Source organism: Mytilus californianus, unplaced genomic scaffold, assembly GCF_021869535.1.
Source record: "Mytilus californianus isolate M0D057914Y unplaced genomic scaffold, xbMytCali1.0.p SCAF_1, whole genome shotgun sequence".
Classification (NCBI taxonomy): domain Eukaryota; kingdom Metazoa; phylum Mollusca; class Bivalvia; order Mytilida; family Mytilidae; genus Mytilus; species Mytilus californianus.
The window spans coordinates 115,211,999-115,236,515 of record NW_026262581.1 but is presented as its reverse complement, the minus strand read 5'-3'; the positions used below and the strand labels follow the sequence as shown (position 1 = coordinate 115,236,515).

The window sequence follows — 24,517 nt, the reverse complement described above, 5'->3', positions numbered from 1 at the left end:
CAGAATGAGTTTTACTCATTTTTGAAGACTGTGTGGTGACCTACAGTTGCTTAAATCCGCTTCATTTGGACTCTGTTGGATAGATGTCTCATACCACATCTCGCCTTTATTCTATAATGAATCGCATAAATCTCATCTGTGCAGTGAAGTTACAATCATCTAAATAGCACTTTTTTGATGTAGTGGTTTCTTTTCCATATTTGTATTATCAATAATAACAAAAACATATTTTCAAATACTGCAATCATTATGGAGTAAAAAAAAAAAGCCAAGATTTACATGTTTATTAATGGCAGTGTGCTACACCAGTCAACAATCAATTAACAAAATTCAAAATCTCATAAAAAACAAATTTCCAGATTAATTTCAATAAAATGTACATAAACAAATGCATATACATCCAATTATACAAATACAATCATCAAAATTGGAATAGCTAACAATAATCAATGACATTAATGAAGAAATAGCACTGATTTCCATATACTTCAATCAATTAAGCAAATATAAACATAGTTTTGTCTACTGAATATTTCATTTGTAAAAATATCAGCCAAACACATCTCCAGAGTTACCAGTAAATAACCATTTAAATATATCATATATCATGTATATAATTGTAGTTCTGTTATAAATTAGATTCAATATAAAAATGTGTCACAAAAATATGTATAATTCTTGGCATTTAATTAATAATGCAAACTTACATTGTAATCATCAATGATAATTTTACAAATTACAAATAGAATTAAAAAAAAAAAAAAAAAAAATAAACAAGAGTCTTTCTAAGAGCCTGAATTTCTCATCTGGAAAAAATATTTAATATTTATTTTTTTATTTTTTTTCGCAATCAAAACCCTCCTTTATTTAAATGGCCTCCTCTAAGAAGTCATCATAATATCAAAGACCACAAAATATTATTTGTAGATTTCAATTTGCTTGTTAGCCCAACTGGACAAAAGGGCAAAGTGAGCTTTTCTCATCACTTGTCCTTTCGGCGTCCGCTGTCTGTAGTTGTTAACTTTTACAAAAATGTTCTCCTCTGAAAATGCTAGGCCAAATTAAACCAAACTTGGCCACAACCATCATTAGGTATTAAGTTTACAAAAATGTGTCAGATGACCAAGTTTGCCATCCAACATGGCTAAAAATAGAACATAGCCCTGGATAATATGCAAGTTTTGGATATTAACTTGACAATTGCTATAAATAGAGAAAAAATCTGATAGAGGCAAAAATGTTCAGAATGATGAGATCTACCTATTGTCCATTTTTACATCAAAACTGCCAGACAACTTCTTGCCCTTAAATGATGAATTTTGCCATTTTTTTCATTTTTGCCTATTATCCTGAAAATCATAATAGATAGAGAAACTTTAACAGTAAAAGTGATTATCATGACAAAATCTACAAATTAGTCAAATGTTTAAAATCATCAGATAATTTCTAATTGCCTTTTAATAATGATGATTTTTATCAATATTTTGCATGTTTGCCTAATATCTAAAAAATTATAATAGATAGATAGAAACTTAAATAAGTAAAAATGATCAGCAAAACAAGATCTACAAATAAGTTTACAACATTGAAATCGTCTGACGACCCCTGCAGTTATTGCCCTTTAAGAACTATTTTTACCAATTTTTTGCATTTTTGTCTAATATCTGAAAAACTATAAAAGATAGATAGAATCTTAATTAAATAAGCAAAAAAGATTAGCAAGACAACATCTACAAATAAGTCTGCTGGCCGAAATTGTGAGTTTAATCCTTATTGGAGTTCTTGTTCTATAATCTCTTGCTCTGGTAAACAGGCGGAAACCCAGTTGAAATAGAACAAAAGAATCGAAGCTCTTTGTTAGAGAAGGCAAGAAATGCTTACTGTAATGTTTACTATAGTAACAAAAATTTTAAAAGTTAATAGAAACAAATAAAATGACAGTTTTCGGCTAAATTACGAAGTATTTAATCATAAAAACACCATTTGCATAAGTTTTCAATTTATCTATTACATAATTAAGCAGAACAATTAGATATCAAGTCCACGACATGGGTGTCTATTCAGTTGGATCTAAAAAATGCATATCCTCCGATTTAAAAAAAAAAAAAAACCACGGACGGAGAACATATCAATCTATTTGTTCCTTAATTTTCGTTTCTGCCCTTCCATTATGTGACTCAAGAAATAATTCCAAAAAATGGGTAACAATTGCATCGAAAAGAGAAAATCGAGTGCACTTTTTTATGTTAGGGCGTGTTTGAGTTGAATATTTTGTCTTGAAAACGTAAAAAGCAAAAGTATTTGATACATCATCTCGCTTCAGATTCTATCATTTTTATACAATGTATATCAAGTTAAGGCTACAGGTTGACTTTATAACATCGAAAATTCACAGTACTAAAAAAATGAAATATATGGGTCAAGTTAAATACCTTTCTAATGAATCACAGAAACAGAATAGGTGTGGTCGAATAGCAAATTTTTACTAAAAATACTTGACAGACTTTTAAGTTGGATCTTAAAAATGCATATCTTCGAAAAACTTCATTTTTTTTGTGTGATATCTAGGGTTTATAGTCTTTAACCACTGAAAATTTTTAGTCTGCCCTTCCACAAAATATTGAATTAGAATTTATTTTAAATGTTTATGAATTTTCGAAAATTCCACCTGACAACCGATCAGACAATAGTTTTAAGTTGACTAAATGTAGACAAGTACATTAACTGATGCTCATTAGCTAGTAGATACATTTGTCTTTTAAAATACAACTGGCATATAAGGATCGTAATGGTGCTATGTCATGTATGTGGATAAATTTATCGGTTTTCAAGAGCTAAATTGGCAGCGCGTCATCTCTACAATGGCTTCCATTTTTACGATTGTAAAAATGAACTGGCATAATGGGGAGATAATTTTGACAAAGTAGAATCCTGACTGTAAGAGTTTCTATTTATCTGCTATAATTTTCCAGATAACAGGCAAAAATTGTTATTTAAGGGCAATAACTCTTCTAAGGAGTGGTCTGATGGTTTCAGTCTTTGTAGCGACTTTGTAGATTGCTTACGTTTTTTTTCCTTTCTATTATTATAGTGCCCTAGATAATAGACAAAAAAACAAATATAAAAATCAATTATAAATTGCACTAAAGGGCAATAACTGATAATTTTTCTTTCCATAGAAAACTTGCTATTAAAGAATAAAGAAAATGTCTTTTTTGTCATATTTACAAAATTGTAATTCTGTGAGAAAACTCCTCTCAAAACACCGTTTATGCATATATGTACATATGGATGATGTAATTGACAGTAAATACAACCTCAAATGATAAAAGTAAAATGTTCTTCAAAATGATTATGAAGGTATATAAAATGCTAGAAAAAGGTGAAAATAAAACAATTGAATTCTAATCCAACATTTTACTACTAGTCAGATCTGGATAAAAATTGCAAACCACTATACACAAGTGACATCATGAAATACTAATGTTACCACAAAATGTAAATTTTTACAAAAAAACATGTTCATGAATGATTTATTCTATAATAATAATAATGGTTCATAATTTTATACATCTAAATGTTCAATTTTTTTGTTATTAAGAGAATTTAGTCTGTTAGTGTTGATTGTAGAACTATGAATATTTTTGTTTTATTCATTCACTAATATTATAAACATAGGAAAAGAGTGTACACCTGACATATCATATAGATGCTGACTGTTGCTGAATACTGTATGTTCACTAGTATCTTTTGGATATTTTTGTTGTTGAGTTGCTGTCTCATTTGGGTGTACACCACATTTTCTTTTGTCCATATTGTCAATAAAATAAGAAGAAAAAAATACATATCGGAGATACATGTAACCCTAGAAATCTGTATGCATAATACAACAGAATTTACACAAATTACATGTTTCAAAGCTATATGTAAACAACATAATCATAGTTAATCTACAATTGTAGCAAAAATGTTATTGTAACTTTTCTATGTTTATTCATACAGTGAACATTTATTAATTCAACTGTGTCCAGTTGTTCCCAATAAATATACTAGAAGATATACGAAGATGTCAACAATTTTCATATCTTTGGCTCGTGGTAAATATTCTTAGTATGGACCTTCATCATCCCCACATTTTGATAAAAGGTTTACAACATCATTGCATGCAGAGGTTCCAAAGGTTTTTTGGACCTCAGTGGTCTTTTGGTCCAGTAAATGTTCAACAATTACTGGTCCGGTCAGTAATTTAGCAGTCTTTTACGTTATGAGCATTACAAAATTCTTACATCTACACTGGTCATTTGGTCCAGTAATTGATGAAATTTTACTGGACCAAACCATTTATTACTGGACATTGCCACATGTCTGACAGACCTTGGGAATGACTGTGCATGTAATTTCTTTCTGTTATTTTAACATTTAACAGAGTTCTATATGAATATCAAAAGGACGTATAACTTTGTGATGACTGTTAAATCTTTATTTAAAGTAAAGCTGAACGATTTAGTGTATTGCCAATATTGGCCTGATTTTAAGATTTCTATTTATAGCATGTGTCTCAGATCTATATTTAGCTGTGTATATTTTTATTTTAAATATTTACAAACTAGTGGATATCAATAAGGCTTTCATCCAACATACAAATGTAGAAATATAAATCTACATTGGAATAAGCTGGCCATTTTTACATTTATCATGATTAATACAACAATATCTGAAACTGTTTAAAATTTTCTTCCTAAAGCAAACCCCAAAGATAAGGAAAATAAAAGTGAACATTAGCACTGTCACTCTCGTGTTGTAATCATCTTTATCAACATAGAAGAAATTCAAATTGATAAAAGTATTATCATCCTCCTGATTATGTTTCCTCCATTGTTTTCCTGCGGCACCAAGTGGATCTGGAATGATTGCCTGATCAAAAGGTCCATGTTGATTTTGTATTATCCATGCTTTGTCCACCACACCATTGTCCATAGCTTTATTAGCAGTCCAGAATAAATGTGTGTCATTGAAAGCTTTGACTTTACCATAGATTTCCATCTCCATTGCTGAAACAACATTGGCTGACCAAGGTCCACCTGGCTTAGAGCTAAATTCAGTCAAATACTGGTTGCCAAGAGAACCAACAATTAAATGGATTGTGGCTCTTGGATTCCTATTACTGAATGCCAGAACTTTATTTTTATAAACAGGATAAGTTCTCTCATATAAGTGCTGATGTCCACTAATAAAGAGATCAACACCATTCTTGTAAAACACATCCTCAAGCCTAGTTCTGATAACAGAATCAAACTTCCGACAATCTTCACTCTCATCATTAACACTACAATACATTGGTCTATGTCCCAAAACAATTATCCATGGCTGCTTGCTCCGATCCTCATTTACTGCTTCCAGATCTTCTTCAAGCCATTTCATTTGTCTATCAATATTATCTTTATCTAGGAAAAACACTTCAGTAGATATGCAGACAAAATGTATCAGGCCAGCATCTAAGCTATACCATAACTGGTACATTGGCATTGGCCAACCAGCATTAGGAGTTGAAAACCTAAACCTATAATGGTCTTTACTCCCGGGAAACAATTCATGATCTCCCGGAATAGTCATGTATGGCACATGAGCTGCCATTGGTTGAATTGCATTAAGGAATTTATCTCCCCTTTTCCCTCCATCACTACCAAGATCATACGCTATATCTCCTATGTGAAAGATAGCACTATATTTTTGTGGATCAAGAATGACTTCATGTTTCAGAAACTGAAGGTTTGCTGAAAGTAAACCAAGATCTCCATAAATCATGTATGTCAGAGGTTTATTTACATCTGGGATGGTAAAGCTATATTGGCTGCTTGTAAAATCTGAATTCTGTCCAAAAACCTTGTAGAAATACTTTTTACCAGGAGTCAGATTTGCAATGTACACCCTGTGGAGGTATTGACATCCTAGTGGATTTCCTTCGAAATGGATTGTCTCCCCTTTAATAGCCTGAAATTAGAAGACAGTCAGTGAGATAAAGGTCTAAATTGAATGCTGGTTCACATCTCCTTTTATTCATAATAAAAGAGAAAAACAGCTTTCCAGAAAATATGGCAATGTTTCTATGATTATCATATAGTAAACCATCAAAATATTCCTACCAAAAGTACTTTTACGGCTAAGTACTAAAGAGAGCAAAATTGTTGGTCTGGACTACAGTCAGATTCCTAGATTAACCATGCAATGGGTTGGGTGCTGACCATTACTTAATGTTTAAATATGTATAAGAAATAATCATTTCAGGGTTCGACATTAACTTTTATACCAACTTGTCCAGTTGGGCAAGTGCCCTTTACTTTTACTTGTCCGAAAGTGAAATCTACATGCCCAAGCTTTTACATGCCAGGGTTGATTGTTGTGCCATGATAGCAGCAACTAGACTTGACCACTGAGATACTATGAGGCATATATGAGCCGAGGAGGGAGGGAAAAGATCGAGGAATATACGGGAATTGGATCATTTACATAGAGATACTTATTTCATAATAATTTATCTAAGAAATGCCATTTAAAAAAACCCTTCTTAATAAACTGACAACTGACAAATTTGTTAAAGTTTAATTTCATTTTCTCTTTCAAGCTTTTATGTTTTCCATCTTCATGATCTTAGGGAAATACACATTCGATGTCAAATTCTAAAGTTAGAACAACGAAAATAGACCTCCGCTTTCCATTGATCGGTGGGAATAACACGTGCGTCAGAAACGCCAGAGTGGTGTCCCGATTAATAACGATAATGACGAAGCAAAGCCGTGGCCGCCTGATTGGCCAATATTTTTAAACGTGATCTATTTTTGGTAAAATGGGGAATTCAGTGCGAACAAATGACGAAATATACGCATTGAAGGGGGGTTAAGACCACTTTACTCGACCGTGCGGTGTTATCACTGAGTAATCTATGGACAAAACAACAGACACTATTGATTTTGTGAAATTTTAATCATATAACAGTTTTTTTTTCACTTGCCCGATCGGACAACCAAGATGGTGTTTTTACTTGTCCGAATACGGCATTAACTTGCCCCGGGCAATAGGACAACCGTAAGTGTCAGACCCTGCATTTTATCCTTTTAACAGTCAGGGATATAACTCTATAGGGTTATTACAGAAAATAACTTGCATGTGTTATTACAGATACTTTTATGAGTTGTCTACTCTTTAATCCTTAAATTTACTTAATCTGTAATAACATATGTTTGTTATTTGTAAAATAAATCATAAATATTTTTATTTTTAGTGTGCTTTAGGGAACTCTTGAAACTTTGCACAGAAACTAAATGCATATAGCCTTGATAACTAACTATTAATTTAGATTAATACATTTTTCATTAACCATGGTAAACCAATGAGACAAGGCTTTTAAGTGATTAACTTAGCTGTAATAACAAGGCTTAGTTATTAAAGGCATGTAACTTATCAAATGAGACACTTGGGAATTACTGGGAAGCTTGCGCAGAACCTCATTACATGCTCTGATCATTACTTCTTACAATAAATTAAAATACATTGTAATTGAGCATGATCTATGTCTGAGCAAATGCTTTGAAGTGATGTAGAGAAGCTGTAATAACACCCTTTAGTTATTACAGGCATATTTGTTCTGTAATAACATAGGTGTGATATGCATGATTGGCAAACTATGAACTGTTATATCTTTCTATAGTTAAGTATACATAAAGACAGTAGCAATATCAATAGAACTTGTATACATTTTAACAAAACTAATGATGTATATTGTCCCTTTGAAACATGTAACATACATATGTTATCACAGTTCTTTGATTTTTTTGTCCACAATAACAAGCGTATGTTATTTTTCTCTAATAACCCTATAGAGTTATATCCTTGACTGTTTAATGTGCTTTTCTCTCATATAATTTTGTACTGAAATCCAATATCATACATATATTACATTTGACATAAGACGGAATAAATTGTCAACAATAATAATTAAAGAGCCTTAAGTGAGTAGGCTCTGTCCCATTTGCAGAATTTGAATTTGTTAAATGTTAAAAAAAAAATGAGCTTCTGGAAAACCCTTTTCTGCACAAACTGCATTTTATTTTCAGGAACTTAGACCTCTCTTAGTATATCTAGCATATTTACTTTTTTCATTACCCATAAAAGGCTTTATATATATGAATTGCAGCAAATTGGATCAGAAATTTTGTACACACCCTCATAGTGGACAACACAGGTTACCTATCAAACATGCAAGATCATGCTTGTCTTATCAATTCTTACAGGAAAAAGATTTGTTAGTTAGATCTGTAATATCAAAAAAAGAACATACAACAATGACCATTTGTACAGTACAGTAATTGCCTACTTTGGTTAGGTTAAATCATTACCAACATAACCAACCTTATGAATATACACGTCTGTTACACACGTACTGTTGATATCCTCAACATTAAAGAAAGCAATCATTCCCATTTTTCGGGGAAAAAAACTATGCAAGTTTGTAAATAAAATGCTTCGCTGAGCGCAGCCAGATACGACCACAGAGGTCTAACCCTGAACAGCTGGGGCAAGTTTGGACACAATATTCAAGCTTGATACTGTCTGAATTTGGATTGTGATCAAATTTTTGACATAATATAGGTTTCTAAAAATTTGAAATGGGACATTTAATTTACCTAGAATGGTCTGATATCCAAAATCTAACAACATGGTTAGATTCAGCATATATAAAAAAACACCAATAATTTATTTATTGTTGAAATCAAACAACGATTAATTTTGGACCCTTCAAACCTTAATAAGAACTAATTTGAAAACTGGGCCCAAAATAAAAAATCTAAATGCACAATAAGATTCAGCAAATCATACAGTCGCAATAATTCAGTTTTTGATGAAATCAAACAAAGTTTAATTTTGGACCCTTTTGACCTCAATGTAGACCAATTTAAAAATGGGGCTCAATATCCAAATAAGTAATACAAGGTTAGAACCCCCAAAAATTAAAGATTTTAAATGAATCCCATTAAAATTGGTTAAAAGATTTGTATTTATTTTCAACTGAAGATTTCTTGCTATTGCGCAATACTGTGCAATTTAAGATTTCTTGCAAATGTGCAATACTGTGCAATTGAAGATTTCTTGCTTTTGCTTAATACTGTGTTGTTGCGCAATACTGGCCAATTGAAGATTTCTTGCTATTGTGCAATACTGTCTAATTGAAGATTTCTTGCTATTGCGCAATACTGTGCAATTGAAGATTTCTTGCTATTGCGCAATACTGTGCTATTGCACAATACTGTGCAATTGAATATTTCTTGCTATTGCGCAATACTTTGTTGTTACGCAATACTGTGCAATTGGAGATTTCTTGCTATTGAGCAATACTGTGCAATTGAAGATTTCTTGCTATTGCGCAATACTGTGCAATGGAAGATTACTTGCTATTGCCCAATACTGAGCAATTGAAGATTTCTTGCTATAGCGCAATACTGTGCTATTGCTCAATACTGTGCTATTGTGCAATACTGTGCTATTGCGCATTACTGTGCAATTGAAGATTTCTTACTATTGCGCAATACTGTGCAATTGAAGATTTCTTGCTATTGCGCAATACTGTGCAATTGAAGATTTCTTTGCTATTGCGCAATAATTTGAAATTTCAAAAATTTTGAAGAAAAAAAATATGGACCCCCAAAAAAAATTGGAAAAAAAAATCCCCCAAAACTTTTTGAACTCTCTCCCCTTGGAGTAATTAACCCAAAATTAATCCCAGCCTTCCCTTTGTGGAATGGAACCTTGTACAATTTTAGAGAGATCCAAACACTTGAACACAAGTAACTGTCTGGAAACTAGAAAAATGCTTGTTTTTGGCCCCTCATTCCTGGACCGTTAGGGCAATTACCCCCAATCCCAGCCTTCCCTTTGTGGTATGGAACCTTGTGATAGATCTATACACTAACACACAAGTTATTGTCCGGAAACTACAAAAATGCTTGTTTTTGGTCCCTTTTTGGCCGTAATTCCTAAACTGTTGGTGCCATAACCCCCAAAATCAATCCAAACCTTCCTTTTGTGGTATTGAACCTTCTGGTAAAATTTCTTAGAGATCCATTCACTTAAACTAAAGTCATTGTCCGGAAACCAAATGTGTCTTCGGACAACGCTGTCGACGACACCATAGCATTATACGACGCAAAATATTTTGTATAAAAACTACTGTTAGATTGGTAACAGGTTAGGTGGATTTGTAATAACATGAATAACAAAAATAAGTGCAAATCTTTAATTAGGTGAGACATGTTGCCCATCATACATGTATATATATTTTTTTCTGTTGTTTTTGTGTGGCTTTCTATTGTTGTTGTATTTGCATATGGTCTACATCTTTATTGATTCAAAGGTATTTTATCATGAAAAACAAAAACAAGCGTGCTGGTAAAAACGTTGTGGAGATCATTTGTGGCAAATATAGTCGTACTGCCAACACAGAGTAGTCTATTCTTTGAACAAAGCACTGTTTTAAAACAAATAGTTCTAATAAACTCTACATACAATGTACTTTATCACAGTTGCATTTTATTAGCCATCAATTATATCATCAGTATTATATTGATGGGATGGCAGTAACTGAAAGATGATAATTAATTATTATGTCTAAAAGGGACATTGCATAGTGTAATTATTTGGTGTACAAAACCAACGTGCACATTGCTGCATCCGTTGTTTGTGATGGCTGCCTCGAGTGGTTCCATAAAAAATGCCCGCCAAATGTGCAGACATTGCCATTCTAAATAAACTGTACAACGTAAATTCACTATTGACTCTACTGTATTATTCAATTAATTTAGAATAAAAAGGTTTTCAAGTTGTACATGTATTTTAATATTCATGATATTATTTTTATATTCCATAAGGTACCAAATGGCATACATATAAATTATCCATGAGGTACAAAGTGGTCATGGTACAAAATGGTTTTTGCTACGTAGGAAATGGTATCGGGTCCGTTCGCCCTAATAACATATTCACCCTGGGTTCGTTCGCCTATTGAAATATTACAGTTATCAAAGCTTTATAAAACATATTCAAATATTTATATGGTAAATATTTAAGAAAACATATATTTTTCAAGTCATGAAAAAAAACATGGAAATATTTAAAAATTAATGGCTTGTTTAGCATTGTACTAGTCATGCATTTGTTTTCATTGAGAATTACTTTTAATGACTGTAGATTGTAATTTAGAATGCTGATTATGTATAATTATGATGTCTTTGATCTCATTGATTGTTGTATCAGTTGTCTTTGATGGGTTAATAACAATAACAAAATTAAAAAAAAAAACCAGAGACATGTAAAATTCAAAAAGGTGAAACCAATAGCTTCTTTGATCTCAAGTTTGTTTTATTTAGATAGTAATTCAAGGTGTAGAATGTAGAGAGAATGGCTTGGTGATTGTGTCTTTTTAGTTTAATTGTTTTTTTATTGAATATTCCTATGCAGTGCTCAACAAAATAATAGTGTTAGGACATAACTGTGATGCAAATGACTAAGTTCGAATTGGATCTTGTTATATAACTGTAAATGATTGTTCCGAAATTTAATTGTCAAAATGTACCAATAAAGATAAATTAAAAAACATACAGATAACTTGATTTTCAATTGTTTTATATCAAATATCTTGTATTTCTGTACACTTCATTGCACTAATACGCCAGTTCCGGGATAAGGTAGCTAGTTGAATCTGTCATGTGACTTCCATCACCATGTGACTAAAATGTAGGCATCATCACTTCCAACACATGTTGAGCGAATTGGTGAAAAAGTTTAATGTATACTGCACAAATATTCGGGTGATAAAAATCTAACTAGTTGCACCCTCCCTCTAGTGCAGGGATACAGGTGCGCCTTCTATCTTGTAAATGATGTCATAAAGACGTGCGTAAAATTTTGACGATCTTTTCCGGTGAAAGACATGATTCAAGAAATAGCCTATCGAAAAAATAATTATCTGGTAGCAGCATAAATATTCGATGAGATTATCAACTATCTTAAACATACATTTACTTCAATCAAATAATTTACATAGAAAAATAATTATCTGGTAGCAGCATAGATATTTGATGAAATTATCAACCAACTTAAAATACATTTATACTTTAATCAAATAATTTACATTTTACAAGCAACAAAATAAAATAAAAATCAGGGCAAAACAGATGCACGGCGAACGGGTATAAGAGCAAAACGGACCCAGTGCGAACAGGTTCTATAGTGGACGTGAAACAGGCGAATGGACCCAGATTTGTAAGAAAAGGTTGGTACGAAATGACTATATATATTGGACTATATTACGAAATATTTAAGGAATACCTTAGCATTTGTGTTTCCTGTATAATATTCTGCGACTGATGAATCATTGTTTCTAGTTGACCATAAAATAATTATGTCCGTTAATCGCTGACCAAAGCCAATGTGGATTTGTTGTGGTTCATTTACATTAGCAGCTGGTTTTGGCTTTACAAAGTCTCCCCTGCAAGCAGTTAATACAAAAATGGAGTATATCAGCCATATCAGTTTTGAAGAATGCATTATTCTTTAACTGAAAATAAAAAAGCACATCAAGATTGCTGGCATTTCAAATATATTCATAGTTGAGATTTTTTTTTAGCTTTTTTATACGTCATTATTTATCCCGGAAGTCAGTGAGGATTCGGGTTTGCGCTCCATTTTCCGATGATATTTTTTTCAATTAACGTTTACAATAACATTTGAGGGTAATAAAAAAAAGTCGAAGACAATTTTATTTGCTCACAGATGTTCTGTTTGCAAGACATTTCCTCATTCAGAACAGTATTAACCGGGGAATTGACTTAAGAAAGACCTTCCGGTAAAAAAATTCCGGATTGAATTTTCCTTGACACCGGTTTCGATTTCGCAAAGACACAGCGATATATAAAGTTTGCAATTTGCCTGTAGCATATTTTTGTTTATCGAACAATTGTCATGTGATGAGTGACCAAACCTTCTATTCATATATCAAAGATACAGTTACGTCAGACTATATCTATTCAGTGTTTCAGCAAGTGAATATCGTAATTTTATCCTGGTTAAAAATTGATGTTGGAGATGTGCAAAGCACCATACTGCTCTTTTTATTAGCCTGGTTATTGGTCAACATAATCCTTATAAAGATTGCATGGTCATTGTATGGTCAGCACATTTGCGAGAAGTTCTTAAGACAGGGTTAGTAAAATAACAACAGAATTTTCCTAGATTCTATCATATTGTAATGGAAACCTCTTTGCTCTAAAATTTTATTAACATATAAAAATAAGGAGATGTGATATGATTGCCAATGAGACAACTCTCTACCATAGTTCAAATGAAGTGGATGTAAGCAATTATAGGCCACTGTAAGGAATTCATCAATGAGAAAAACACAATGTGACAGGGTATTTATATTTATATATCCTTAAAACAAAAAAGACACAAAGTACAGATATCAGTGCTCCTGCTAGAAATTGAAAGGGGCAGGGTGCCAGTGGAGGGCAGAGCACTTTTTTATGATAGGAAAAGGCACTGCTATTTTTTTTTGTCTACATTTCTGTGTGTATCACAAGTTCACATTGTTTTTTTACTGTATATGTTGACAATAAAGATAATAAATTGTTTTGATTATTTATTCTATAAAATTTGTATTAGAAAAGTCATTCATACTACATATTCATAATACATGGCAATACATGTTCAACATCACATCACTATTAACCAAAAGAGTCAAAATAACTATAACTATAACCCCCCTTCCAAAAAAAAACCAGCATAAACTAAACATCTCATATTTTAGAGTTGTCTCATTTAAAATTTTCAGCTAGAGTTTGGCCCTCTCAACTTATTTCATAGTTCCTGTCAATGAATTATTTAGTATAACTTCATCCAATTAACTTGTCATGATAGTTTCAGCTAGTCCTATAACTAGATTTTTGTAGGATTTCAGCTTAACAACTTTCACCAAATATAATTATAATCTAAATTGACAATGTCTAGATAGAACATGGATTGATAAAAGTATGATTATCAAAAATGAATTGCAGTATATTTTTTTTTTGGTATGTTCAAAGACAGTTTTGATCTTTAAGGTAACATTCTTATATAATTTTGTATTTAATTGATACTTTATTCCTATTTTCAAAGATAGATAATATTTTAGGAGCACAAATTTGTAATAAGCTAAAACAGGGGAAGTAACTCCAAAATTAATTTCCAACACGTTTACGATGAAGTTGAAAAGGACGGTGTTTCTGTGAAGGCATAGTTGTATTTTGATGACTTAAATTCTAGACTATAGTCATGAAAGTCTTCATTTTTACACTCTTCCATTGGGACTTGGAGATCGAAAATGCTGACCCAAGCTTAAAACACTCGCCGACACATTCATCAATTTATATTCAATTTGACGAAGTACATTGTCTTAATAAAATTACCTAGTTATTAACACCTTTGAAGTCTAATCAACTGTAATTGATTTTAATGACATGATTAACCTGGGGGCAATCACCAGGTGTCATATATGTAATTTAACTTTGTGATTAGAAATCGATGAGACAAAAAACAATTTTACCAGTACATTGCCAAAACGGCACAAGGGTTTTTTGGGAAAAGGCGTCAGGGCAGAAGGACGCGGCACCCTTCTATTTTGGGCTAACGAGACCACTGGATATGAGAGTACTTGCAGTTAATGACAACTAGTTCATCTCCATGTCATCCTTTTACAAGTGAAAGGTAGTATTGGTTACAATGGTTTAGAAGTATTTGGCTAAATTAATGGACTAAATATCAATAGATGTCTGATTATCATGATTATTGAAAATAATACTGTAATTTCCAATATTAATTTTAGGAGATTTGTTATATGGTACTACAGTAAGATCTGACCTTCACTTAAAAAGAGAATAAAGTCAAACATCAAGATGTCAGCCATAAAGAAGTTTTTTCAGAAGAAGAAGATGGATTTTAAGTTTAAAAAGTATGGTGAGGGACATAAATTAGATGAGCCAGTACAAAGACCCCCACCTACACAGAGGTCTGTATCACAACCAGGAACCAGTAGCCAATCACCAATTTCTCCCAGAGGAGATGCTTCTGTGACAGAGGAGAAGAAACGGGCAGCAGCTGCAGCACTGGCTAGAATGGAACAGAAAGAGAAACAATCTAAACAAGGTACATGTAATGCTTGGTTGGAAATTTACTTGTTCATTTGTTGTGTTTTAACTTCCAAAGTTTTAAAAAGCTAATGCTAGTACATATATACAAGGCAACAATTTAACAGATTTTGAAATTTTAATCTGGGCAACTTCAGTATGGTGAATATTTTTTGTACATGTATTTGATATTTGAGAAATAAACCATTGTAGTTTATCAGGTTCTATCAGAGACATAAATAATTCAAAAATTACTTTTTTCCCTAAAAAATGGTGAAATTAGAAAAATTCAAAAGAATGGAATGATACAAGTTTCTTTTTATGGTTTATCTGTCCAATTTTGTGACTTAAAAATGGAAAATTTGAGGTGTTGGTATTATGCCATTATGATTTTTTTATTTGGTAAAATTAAATCCATTGAATTTGTTGAAGCATTTAACACTAGGTCTAACCCATCAAATTAAATTAAAATGCGACTGGTTGTGGACAAAATGAACAGAATTGATTTATTGAGTTTATTGCTGATGCTTTTCAAAAATAACATTGAATTTGAAGTGAGAAAGGGGACAAACATTTGAAAGATAAGCAAGAAATAAAAGTAGAAGTGGGGTTGCTGTCAATAAAAAACCCAATGACACAAAATATAATCAAAAGCATATAGAGGGTAACATAGTCTAACCAAAAAAGACAGACATACATGTGTATAATGCTTTAAGCTGTAAATCATCCAGAGTTCATAAAAATTGTAAACAAATTAAACAAATACTATCTAATATCTGCCATCAACACCAAATTCCAAAATAATAAGAAAACTGAGATATGATAAAAGAAAACCACAGGCAAAGTGCCTGACTTTAATGTAACAATTGTTTTTACATGGTCTTATCACCATAATCACTCCCCCTTTTAATCTTGATCTATCGACAAACAAAAGATACTCTAAAGAATATATACATTAAATGTATAATAAAAATCAGTACAGGAAATGCACTTTACTATAAAACATTGGTATAAGATTGATTAAAGTAAAATTTTACCTGTACAGAAGTTTTAGTATTTAATGGAGGTTAGATACATGTGAAGTAATGTATTGTCTTAAATGAAGAAAATTACAATAAAAAAAATCTGGAATCAAATCTGATTTGAACTCATGGACTGACCGCAGATATAAATATAGACTTAACAATGTACGGTTAACCTTAAATATTTCATAATATTAAAAATGAAAACATTTCATGAGGGCAATTTTAGAATTTTGTTCACTTGGATAAGGATTATTTGAATTTCGTTTGGTTTTATGGAAGCTTCAATTTAAAATCATTATTGCAATCATATACTTATTTGCATATTTGTGTGCCTTTTATACATCCAAACTGTTCATTACAACCAAGATAACTTTCTTTTTGATGTTTCAAAATCGAAACTGAGACATAAATCCTGCAACTTAATTGTGCTTTATTTAATTAGAAAAATTCCCACTTTTAAAGTCCTGTTTCTTCAAGAAAAAAGCTGAGTACTTTACTGTATTAAAGAATGATAACAGTCACTGAAAGCAAGTACAATGCAGTTGACCGGCTGCTGTCCTTCACTTTACCCCCGGGACAAAGTTTTAGGATTAGGGTTACCCGGTAGTCAGAAAAATTGCAACCCCTGCTTTTAAGTTTGCCTCTGACAAAAAATTTCATGCTCAGTGAAATTTATGAAAATTCAAGGTATCGTCCAACAGGAAGTCACTGTCTGCCCAGCAGATCTGAAAATTGCTTACAAAGTACAAACTCAAGATACAAAAATTGCAGACCAAATATCAAATCATTCCTTAATCAGGTTTTAAAATACAATATGTCAGTCATTAATTAATGAAGGTTGGTACATGTATCAAAAAAAAAAGGTAAATTTTTTTCTGTAAATTGTCCAGGATAGTAAAAATTATATTTTGGAAATGATTTACATTTATATATACATGATATATGTGGATTACCATACCATGGATCACTGACACAATACAGGCCTTAATCTGAGAATGAAAATTATATTTACATTTACCGTAATGCTATAAAATCACCATAAATGTTTTTTATGACATTTTATGGACTTTGTTTCAATGTTCGAATGAGTGATTCCCCTTGGACATGAACAAATAAATAGACTATGTTTTAAATGTTACATGCACAATTGAAAATTGGGTATGTCTGCAATAGGAATGTAGTCTTAATTTTCTCCTTTTTCTAGATCATCTCATAAGAAAAATGAATTGTTTTCAAAGATGATTGTCATAGAATTATGATATTTTGTTTTATACATGTAGACATACATGGAAGAAGACTAGCAGTATATGTATATTAATTTTACTGAATGATTGAGGGATATATATTATCAATTACCTGCATACTTAGCTACCAGTTTGTATTTTGTATATATGTTTCCAGCAATGTGTTTATAGCTTTATGCTTTTTTTTTTTTTTTTTTACAGATGAAAACATAATGTCAATGAAAGCTAGAATGAGAAGAGAGATGGAGGCAGAAAAAAAGGCATCAGAAAAAATGCTAGCCCAAGCCCAAGCCATGCAAGGACCAGTGGAAATAGAAAAAGATCATTCTTCTGTGATACCTCATGTTTTATATACCTGTCCAGATATTGGGCCAGCAGTGCTTCCAAAGGATGAAATAGATGCTTATATTCATGAATTCCTTCTTAGTCAGCTCGCTGAAGAGCCAGAAATGTCTTCTGCAGTTATGATACAAACTTTAAACAAAGACAGAGAAAAAGTTAGAATCTGTGTAGAAACTTTAATTAAATATTTAGACAATATTACAAATAATCCTGGTGAGGAAAAATATAGAAAAATAAGGATGTCAAATAAAGCATTTAAAGAAAGAGTATCTCAGTTAAATGGTACAGACGAATTCTTACAAGCATGTGGATTTCAAATTAAACAGCTTCCATTTGAAGATAATGAAGAAAACTTCTATGTAATGTCGGGGGAAACTGCAGAAGATGTTGAAAGACTCAATGGAATAAAAGAAGTTTTACGTGCAGCTGAACCAATACAATGTCAACTTGATCGTGCTTTGAAAGTTTTTCACCAATCTTCAGGTTCCTCCAAATTTGACATTCCTGAAGAATTTTACGCTATAAATCCTGAAGAGTTTAAAAAAGAACAACAAAGAAGACAGGAAGCTGTGGAAAAACTAGGCATGTTACGTACCAAAGCAATGCGTGAAAGGGATGAAATGAAAGAGCTACGTAAATACCGTTTCACTCTTATACGAGTAAGATTGCCAGATGGTATTCTTATCCAAGGAATATTCAAAGCTAATGAAAAATTATCTTGTTTGTATGATTTCATACGATCATCATTAGAAAATGACTGGATGCCATTTATTTTACAAACAAGCAGTGGTAGTAAGTTGACAGAAGAGATCAAAACTATGGCTGAGCTTGGTTTATGTCCTGCAGTAGTGTTACATTTTGTATGGGATGAATCTATAATGAAGGATGTGCATGCTGCACAAGGAGGAGGAGCTACAAGTTCTATTCTGAAACCAGATATCATGGCTCAAATTCAGTCTTTATGAAACAGCAGCAAGAAAGTTCTGTTCTAAATTGCATAATTATCACACATTTTCAGTCTCTTATTTCAAATTTACAACAATATTCAAGAGAATAATATAACATTAATTTTAAATTATAATTTATTATACATGTTAATTCAGAAATTTTTGTGACATACAGTCAAACCTGCTACAAAATCACTTCTATTATGTGAAAACTTGTCTTGTCCGGTCACCTTCTTCTTGTCCTGCTGTAGAAATACATATATCATATTATATATTTTACACCTTAATTCAAAGTTCACCTCTCTTATAAGGTCAGTTTTCTCTGCTTCCAAGGTTAACTTTTATATGCAGATTTGACTGTACTTATCGATATGGAAAAGGTGAGAGAATTAGTAACTTGAAATTAGTAATTAGAATACTAGCTTGTATTCCTTGAAGTAGTTTGCATATTTAATCTGGTCATTGTGTTCCTTGATAAATAATACAATAATAGATGCACAAATTATTTCTGAATTTCCAGTATAATATTAAGTTATTTTGATACAGAAAATTAACTAATACATGTAGTGCATTTAACTTTGTAGTATAGAAAAAACTATGAAAATGACGAGTTTCTTTCCCTATTCTATTGTTTTCTTTTTTATCTTTTTTTTCTGTAAGAACAAGGATTTGTATATCTTACTATATAAATCCTTGGTAAGAACAAAAACATTCCCTATTTATTTTCAGACACTGATAAAATTATTAAAACAGAAAATCATATTCTATAAAAGGAAATTTATCAGAATTTGGAGAAATGTTTGGTTTTTATTTAATATTCAAAGCCCATTGATAGGGATACATCATCATCAACAGAATAAATCTTTAACCTGGTGCAGGAGCTTCTATGTCAAATTTTAATGAAAAAGGATTCACAGAAGTCTCAATTAGATATTGATTTCATAAACAATTCTTTACCATGTTAATAGAGGGGTATATTCATTATAATGAATTGCACCATTCAGTGCACTACAAATGATAAACAGTTGACGAGGAAAGTCAAGGATCATGGATGAACTCTTTTGATATTTTGAAAATTATAATATATACATGTATTGTATAAAACTGCAAATCATACACTTGACCAGTTGCTGTCATTGTCAGTTCGTTCAATCAATATACTTGTTATTGTTACCTTAATACTAGTCAATTTTTTTAACACTAGACCTTATGGAAAAGAACCGTACATGTAACAAAAAATACTGTTCAAATCAATTATTCATTGAAAACGTTTACATCAGTTTTGGAATTGTTCAGAATATCTCGTTCTGAATGAAAGCAATGGCTGACAGTGTAAAACGGTTCAAGGTGGAATCTTACAAAATACATTTTAGAGGGGTGGAAGGACCTCTTTTCTGGTCAACAGATCATGCAGATTGGGCTTTATTTTTTGTGGGAGTTTGGAATTTATACTTATTGGGACTCCAGGAATTAATGAAAAATTTTGGGTGGTCTGGGAAAGGATGCTTAATTTTTACAGGAAATTGGAATTCAGCATTTATATTTTTTATTTTTTCAGGAATTCAGGATGACACCCCCTCCTACCCAACATTTTAAAATCTCTGAAATGGCAGGATAATCAGAACCAAACTTGGGTCTGTATTCCTATTAACTTGTAATATCTCAGACTCTTTATACAAACAACTTTCATTGCCACAACAGATCCCTGTAAATAAGATATCATGTAGACATGCCTTGTACAAAAATGTAATATATGCTGGATGTAAAGTTAGTACACTTCCCTTTTAACACATTCTATAGGAAGTAGTACTGTAGGTTATCAAGTTTCCATCCAACTTTTAATACTTTTCGTGATTACATCCTATTTAACAAGAGTCTTATTACTATATGCTGTATAGTTTCTTTAGCTTTTACAGTAGAATATATGATGTAACCATGTTTTTCTTTTTCTGGATAGTAGAAGCCTTTATGTTCAAAGTTTTAATAGTGTTTATAAAAAAATTTGCGCTGGAGGGGGCATTAAGTTATACCCTTGTCTGTCCGTACGTCCCAAAATGAGTTTCCGTTCTCTAACTTTTGTTTGCGTTAACCAAATGTTATGAAACTTATACACAATGCTTATTACCACAAAACACAGATCAGGTTTGAATTTGGGTTGCATTACTTTTACTGTTCTTGAGTTATGTTCCTTTATAACATTATATGCAAGCGAGGGCATCATCTGTGTCCCATTGACACATTTTCCATTCATTTTTAAATACAGTGCACATTGTTTCAATTGTTGTATAAGTATATCATTTGTTATATGCTCTGATTTTGTTGTGCTTATGTTTTGAAATATATGTATCTACATATGTTTAAAATTGAATAAATTGTTTCTGTTAAAGTAATTCTTGTGTTGTTGTATGAATATGTACTGTCTAAATTTAATTTGCCCTCTTAATTTGTGAAAAGTTTACCAGACAACAAATAAACTGACTATAACTGCTTAGTGATGGCAATAACTTTCATTGTCTGTTGGCCTTAGTGATGAAGTTTGTTACATCAATCAAGACATATCATCATTTACTGGTACTAGTTTCCAGGATATCATATGCTATATCAAACCCTCAAATCAATTGCATATTTGTTATCAAACCAACACTAAAAGTCTATCAAAGAAATTTACAGAACACATCAGAAAGCTTAGTATTCTCAATATATAACAAGGGGCTTCTTAGGCCTAGTGGTCTATATCACTAGCCTGTCAACCTTGAGATTGTCAGTGTGAATCCAGCACGTGGCAGGTGCACTCAAATCCAATATTAATTTACTAGGATTGTCAGTTTTCCCACTGAAGGTCTGTGGTTCTCTCTGGGCACTCTGGCTTCCTCCACCTATAAAAACTGACAGCCACGAATTAGCACAAAAGTACTGAAAGTGGCACTTACAATCAATCATTTAACATAACAGAAATTTAATATTTAATCATTTCATTTTAATATGTATTGACTAATTATACAATTTCAAAAATAGCACTTTTGTTCTCAAATCGAGGTAACATTAAAAATGGTATGCACTAGAATCTGAATTCAATTTTTTTGTATTGACCTACCAAAACACCTCTATGTTGGCAGGTGTGCCAATTAATGGATAGTATAATTTTCTAAAGGCGCGAAGAAGATGAAATATTTTGTAAAGGTAAATAAAGGATGTGAGATAAACGAAAGTGCCTTTTTAGATAGTACTGGCATACTTAACCTGATAATTACCTGGCAAAAAAAATGCTATATTTATCATTCATACTCCTAAAATATTATGATGTGTCGCTCTGCCTCAGCAATTATATCAAGAGACAACTGAACATCACTGATATGACAATATTAATATGTGATGTGGTGTATACACCAATGACAGCAACTCAACAATAACATTGAAAACAAGCAGCAATCAGGATTTTGTTGCAGGACAAAGGATTACAAGGCGGCATACATTTATTGTATAAAGTTTTATTTTTCACAAAGAGTAGATATGGATGCTTTATACCTTGTATGCAGATACCTTATGTTCAGAAGTTTCTGTCTGTCATGTGTCAACTGTCCTTGACATAACTTTCATGCTTCAGTGACTGTTTGAAAAAAATGAGTTTACCGGTATTTGTCATGTGAAATACTCATTTGTTATGAGTAATAGTAGAACTATATTTGGTATATAGGTTTCTTGCAAGGTCTGTCAAACAGTGCAGTCTGACTAAAGCCAGCCCAAAATAAACTGGCTTTAGTCAGACTAGATTAAACTGACCTCAACCTCATTTCATGGATCAGTGATCAGTTATGTTTTCATGGTCAAGTTGTATCTCAGATACTGAAAGCAATAGGTTGTAAGGTCTACATGTATGTCTGGCAGGTTTCATATGACTGTGACCTCATTTTCATGGTTCATTGGTCAATGATTAGTTTTCATGGTTTTGCCAGTTTATCAGATTTTACAAGCAGTAGGTCAACTCTCTTTGGTGTATGGAATGATTGCCAGGTGAAAATGTCTGTCTGGAAGGGATCATATGACCTTGACCTCATTTTAAAGGTTCATTGGTCAATGTTAAGTCTGTTTCTCAGGTACTAGAAGTGATAGGACCACTGAATTTAGTGCATGGAATGTTTTTAGGGTGTACATGTCTTTAAGTAAAGCATTCAAGACATTCTAAGTGTGTGCACTTTTGTTTTTAAAACCAAAGACTATAAAATTGGTAATTGCTGCTTCTCGGTAACTGTGCAGGATTAAGGAGTAAGACACATTGCTAATCAATTCAAAATTCTTGGACAATGACCTAGAAGGCACGGCCTCAAATTAATGTTCAAACTGATATGTACTGATAGTAAAGCATCTTTATAGAAAATATCATTGACAAAAGTAATTCCTATCAAACTGACTTAAGCAAAAAAATTAACATTGAAAATTGCTAATTAATATAAAGTCTGGACTATGACCTAGGAGGCATGGCCTAGAAATAGTTGCCAAACTGATATGTACTGATAGTAATGGAATTTTATACAAAATATCATTATCTATCACAAGTAGTTCCTATCAAACAATTTTTGTTGCATCTAGCGCCAACATAGCCGGAAAAAGGAATACCTATGTGTTGCTTTCCACCTTTCGTCGCAGGCAGTGAAGACAAAAATGTTCAATATTCAAATTGATGCCAATTTTGTTATCTGACAGTTACATCATATTAAAATTTGAAAAAACATTGGTTTAAAGGTTCCCAAGTTATGGCACAGAATAGCTGGAGATGCTGGCCAACAAGGCCTGCTGCACATGTACTACCCCAAATTAATAACCAGATTTTTTTTTGTTAGAAAGCCGGGTTAAAAACCAAAAGACAAATAAAGGTCAGCAAGTGGTATTCCGGTACCTCGAATAACCGAATAACACCGTTATTATCAGAATAACACTTGTAATGACCGAATAACACTTAAAAAATTTAATATTAGCACATTTTTGTGACTTTTAAACATTGATTAATAAATAATAGTATATTATTGATGTATTTTATAACTTAAAAATGATTTACAGAAAGCAGGTAAGTTCATAAAGATTATTTTAAATATAGTGTGTCAGTTCTGCCAACTTTTAATAATGCAAATGTGTGAGATTTGGCCAAAATCGTAAAGATCAAAGAGAAAAAACAATAGATCAAAGGAAAATGTCGCCAAATAAGCATGAAAAGGTGTGAGTCTCACGCTTAATGCGTGAGACTTGGCAGCCCTGGGTGTGTACATCCAACATGGCGACCAAGGAAATCACAATGGTCGCCATGTTGGATGTACACACTAAATTTAAAACGATCTTTATTAACTAACCTGCTTTCTGTTAATCATTTTTAAGTTATGAAATACACTTATAATATAATATTATTTAATAATCACTGTTTAAAAGTCAACAATATGTACTAATATTAAAATTTCAAGTGTTATTCGGTCATTACAAGTGTTATTTGAATAATAACGGTGTTATTCGGTCATTCGTGTTACCCAGTGGTATTCTACACAATACATCAATCACTACACTAAATTGTCTGCAGTCTAAACAAAATTATTAAAAAAATTTAGACTCCATCTTAGATCTGCCATTTAACACCAAATTCATTGTAAAATATCCAAACCAAAGCTTTTAACCTGATCACTGAACCCCCAAATCTGGAACATAATCCTGATTTGGTACATATTTTCTTTAGCTCACATCATAATAAATATGTGAACTGAGTTTCA

The 24,517-nt window shown here is 31.9% G+C and overlaps 2 protein-coding genes across 2 annotated transcripts; one reads left to right on the top strand and one right to left on the bottom strand.

Moving 5' to 3' along the window:
* Positions 1 to 269: 269 nt before the first annotated feature.
* LOC127731166 (acid phosphatase type 7-like) lies at positions 270 to 12,698 on the bottom strand. The gene is made up of 2 exons (XM_052240105.1): positions 12,379 to 12,698; positions 270 to 5,991 (listed from the first exon to the last, which is right to left on the bottom strand). Exons 1-2 carry the CDS (start codon positions 12,595 to 12,597, stop codon positions 4,660 to 4,662), a joined length of 1,551 nt encoding a protein of 516 aa, XP_052096065.1. The 5' UTR covers positions 12,598 to 12,698; the 3' UTR covers positions 270 to 4,659.
* An 83-nt stretch (positions 12,699 to 12,781) lies between these two features.
* LOC127731199 (UBX domain-containing protein 6-like) lies at positions 12,782 to 21,157 on the top strand. The gene is made up of 3 exons (XM_052240153.1): positions 12,782 to 13,251; positions 14,909 to 15,228; positions 17,680 to 21,157. The coding sequence occupies exons 2-3, from the start codon at positions 14,979 to 14,981 to the stop codon at positions 18,783 to 18,785; spliced, it is 1,356 nt and encodes a 451-aa protein (XP_052096113.1). The 5' UTR covers positions 12,782 to 13,251; positions 14,909 to 14,978; the 3' UTR covers positions 18,786 to 21,157.
* The last annotated feature ends 3,360 nt before the right edge of the window (positions 21,158 to 24,517 follow it).

Excerpts from the sequence above, each read along its gene's own strand:
- LOC127731166 (XM_052240105.1), bottom strand. The coding sequence starts at position 12,597 with ATGCATTCTTCAAAACTGATATGGCTGATATACTCCATTTTTGTATTA. Across the intron at positions 5,992-12,378 it reads CAGGAAACACAAATGCTAAG|GCTATTAAAGGGGAGACAAT; the intron begins GTATTCCTTAAA and ends TTCTAATTTCAG.
- LOC127731199 (XM_052240153.1), top strand. The coding sequence starts at position 14,979 with ATGTCAGCCATAAAGAAGTTTTTTCAGAAGAAGAAGATGGATTTTAAG. Across the intron at positions 15,229-17,679 it reads AGAGAAACAATCTAAACAAG|ATGAAAACATAATGTCAATG; the intron begins GTACATGTAATG and ends TTTTTTTTACAG.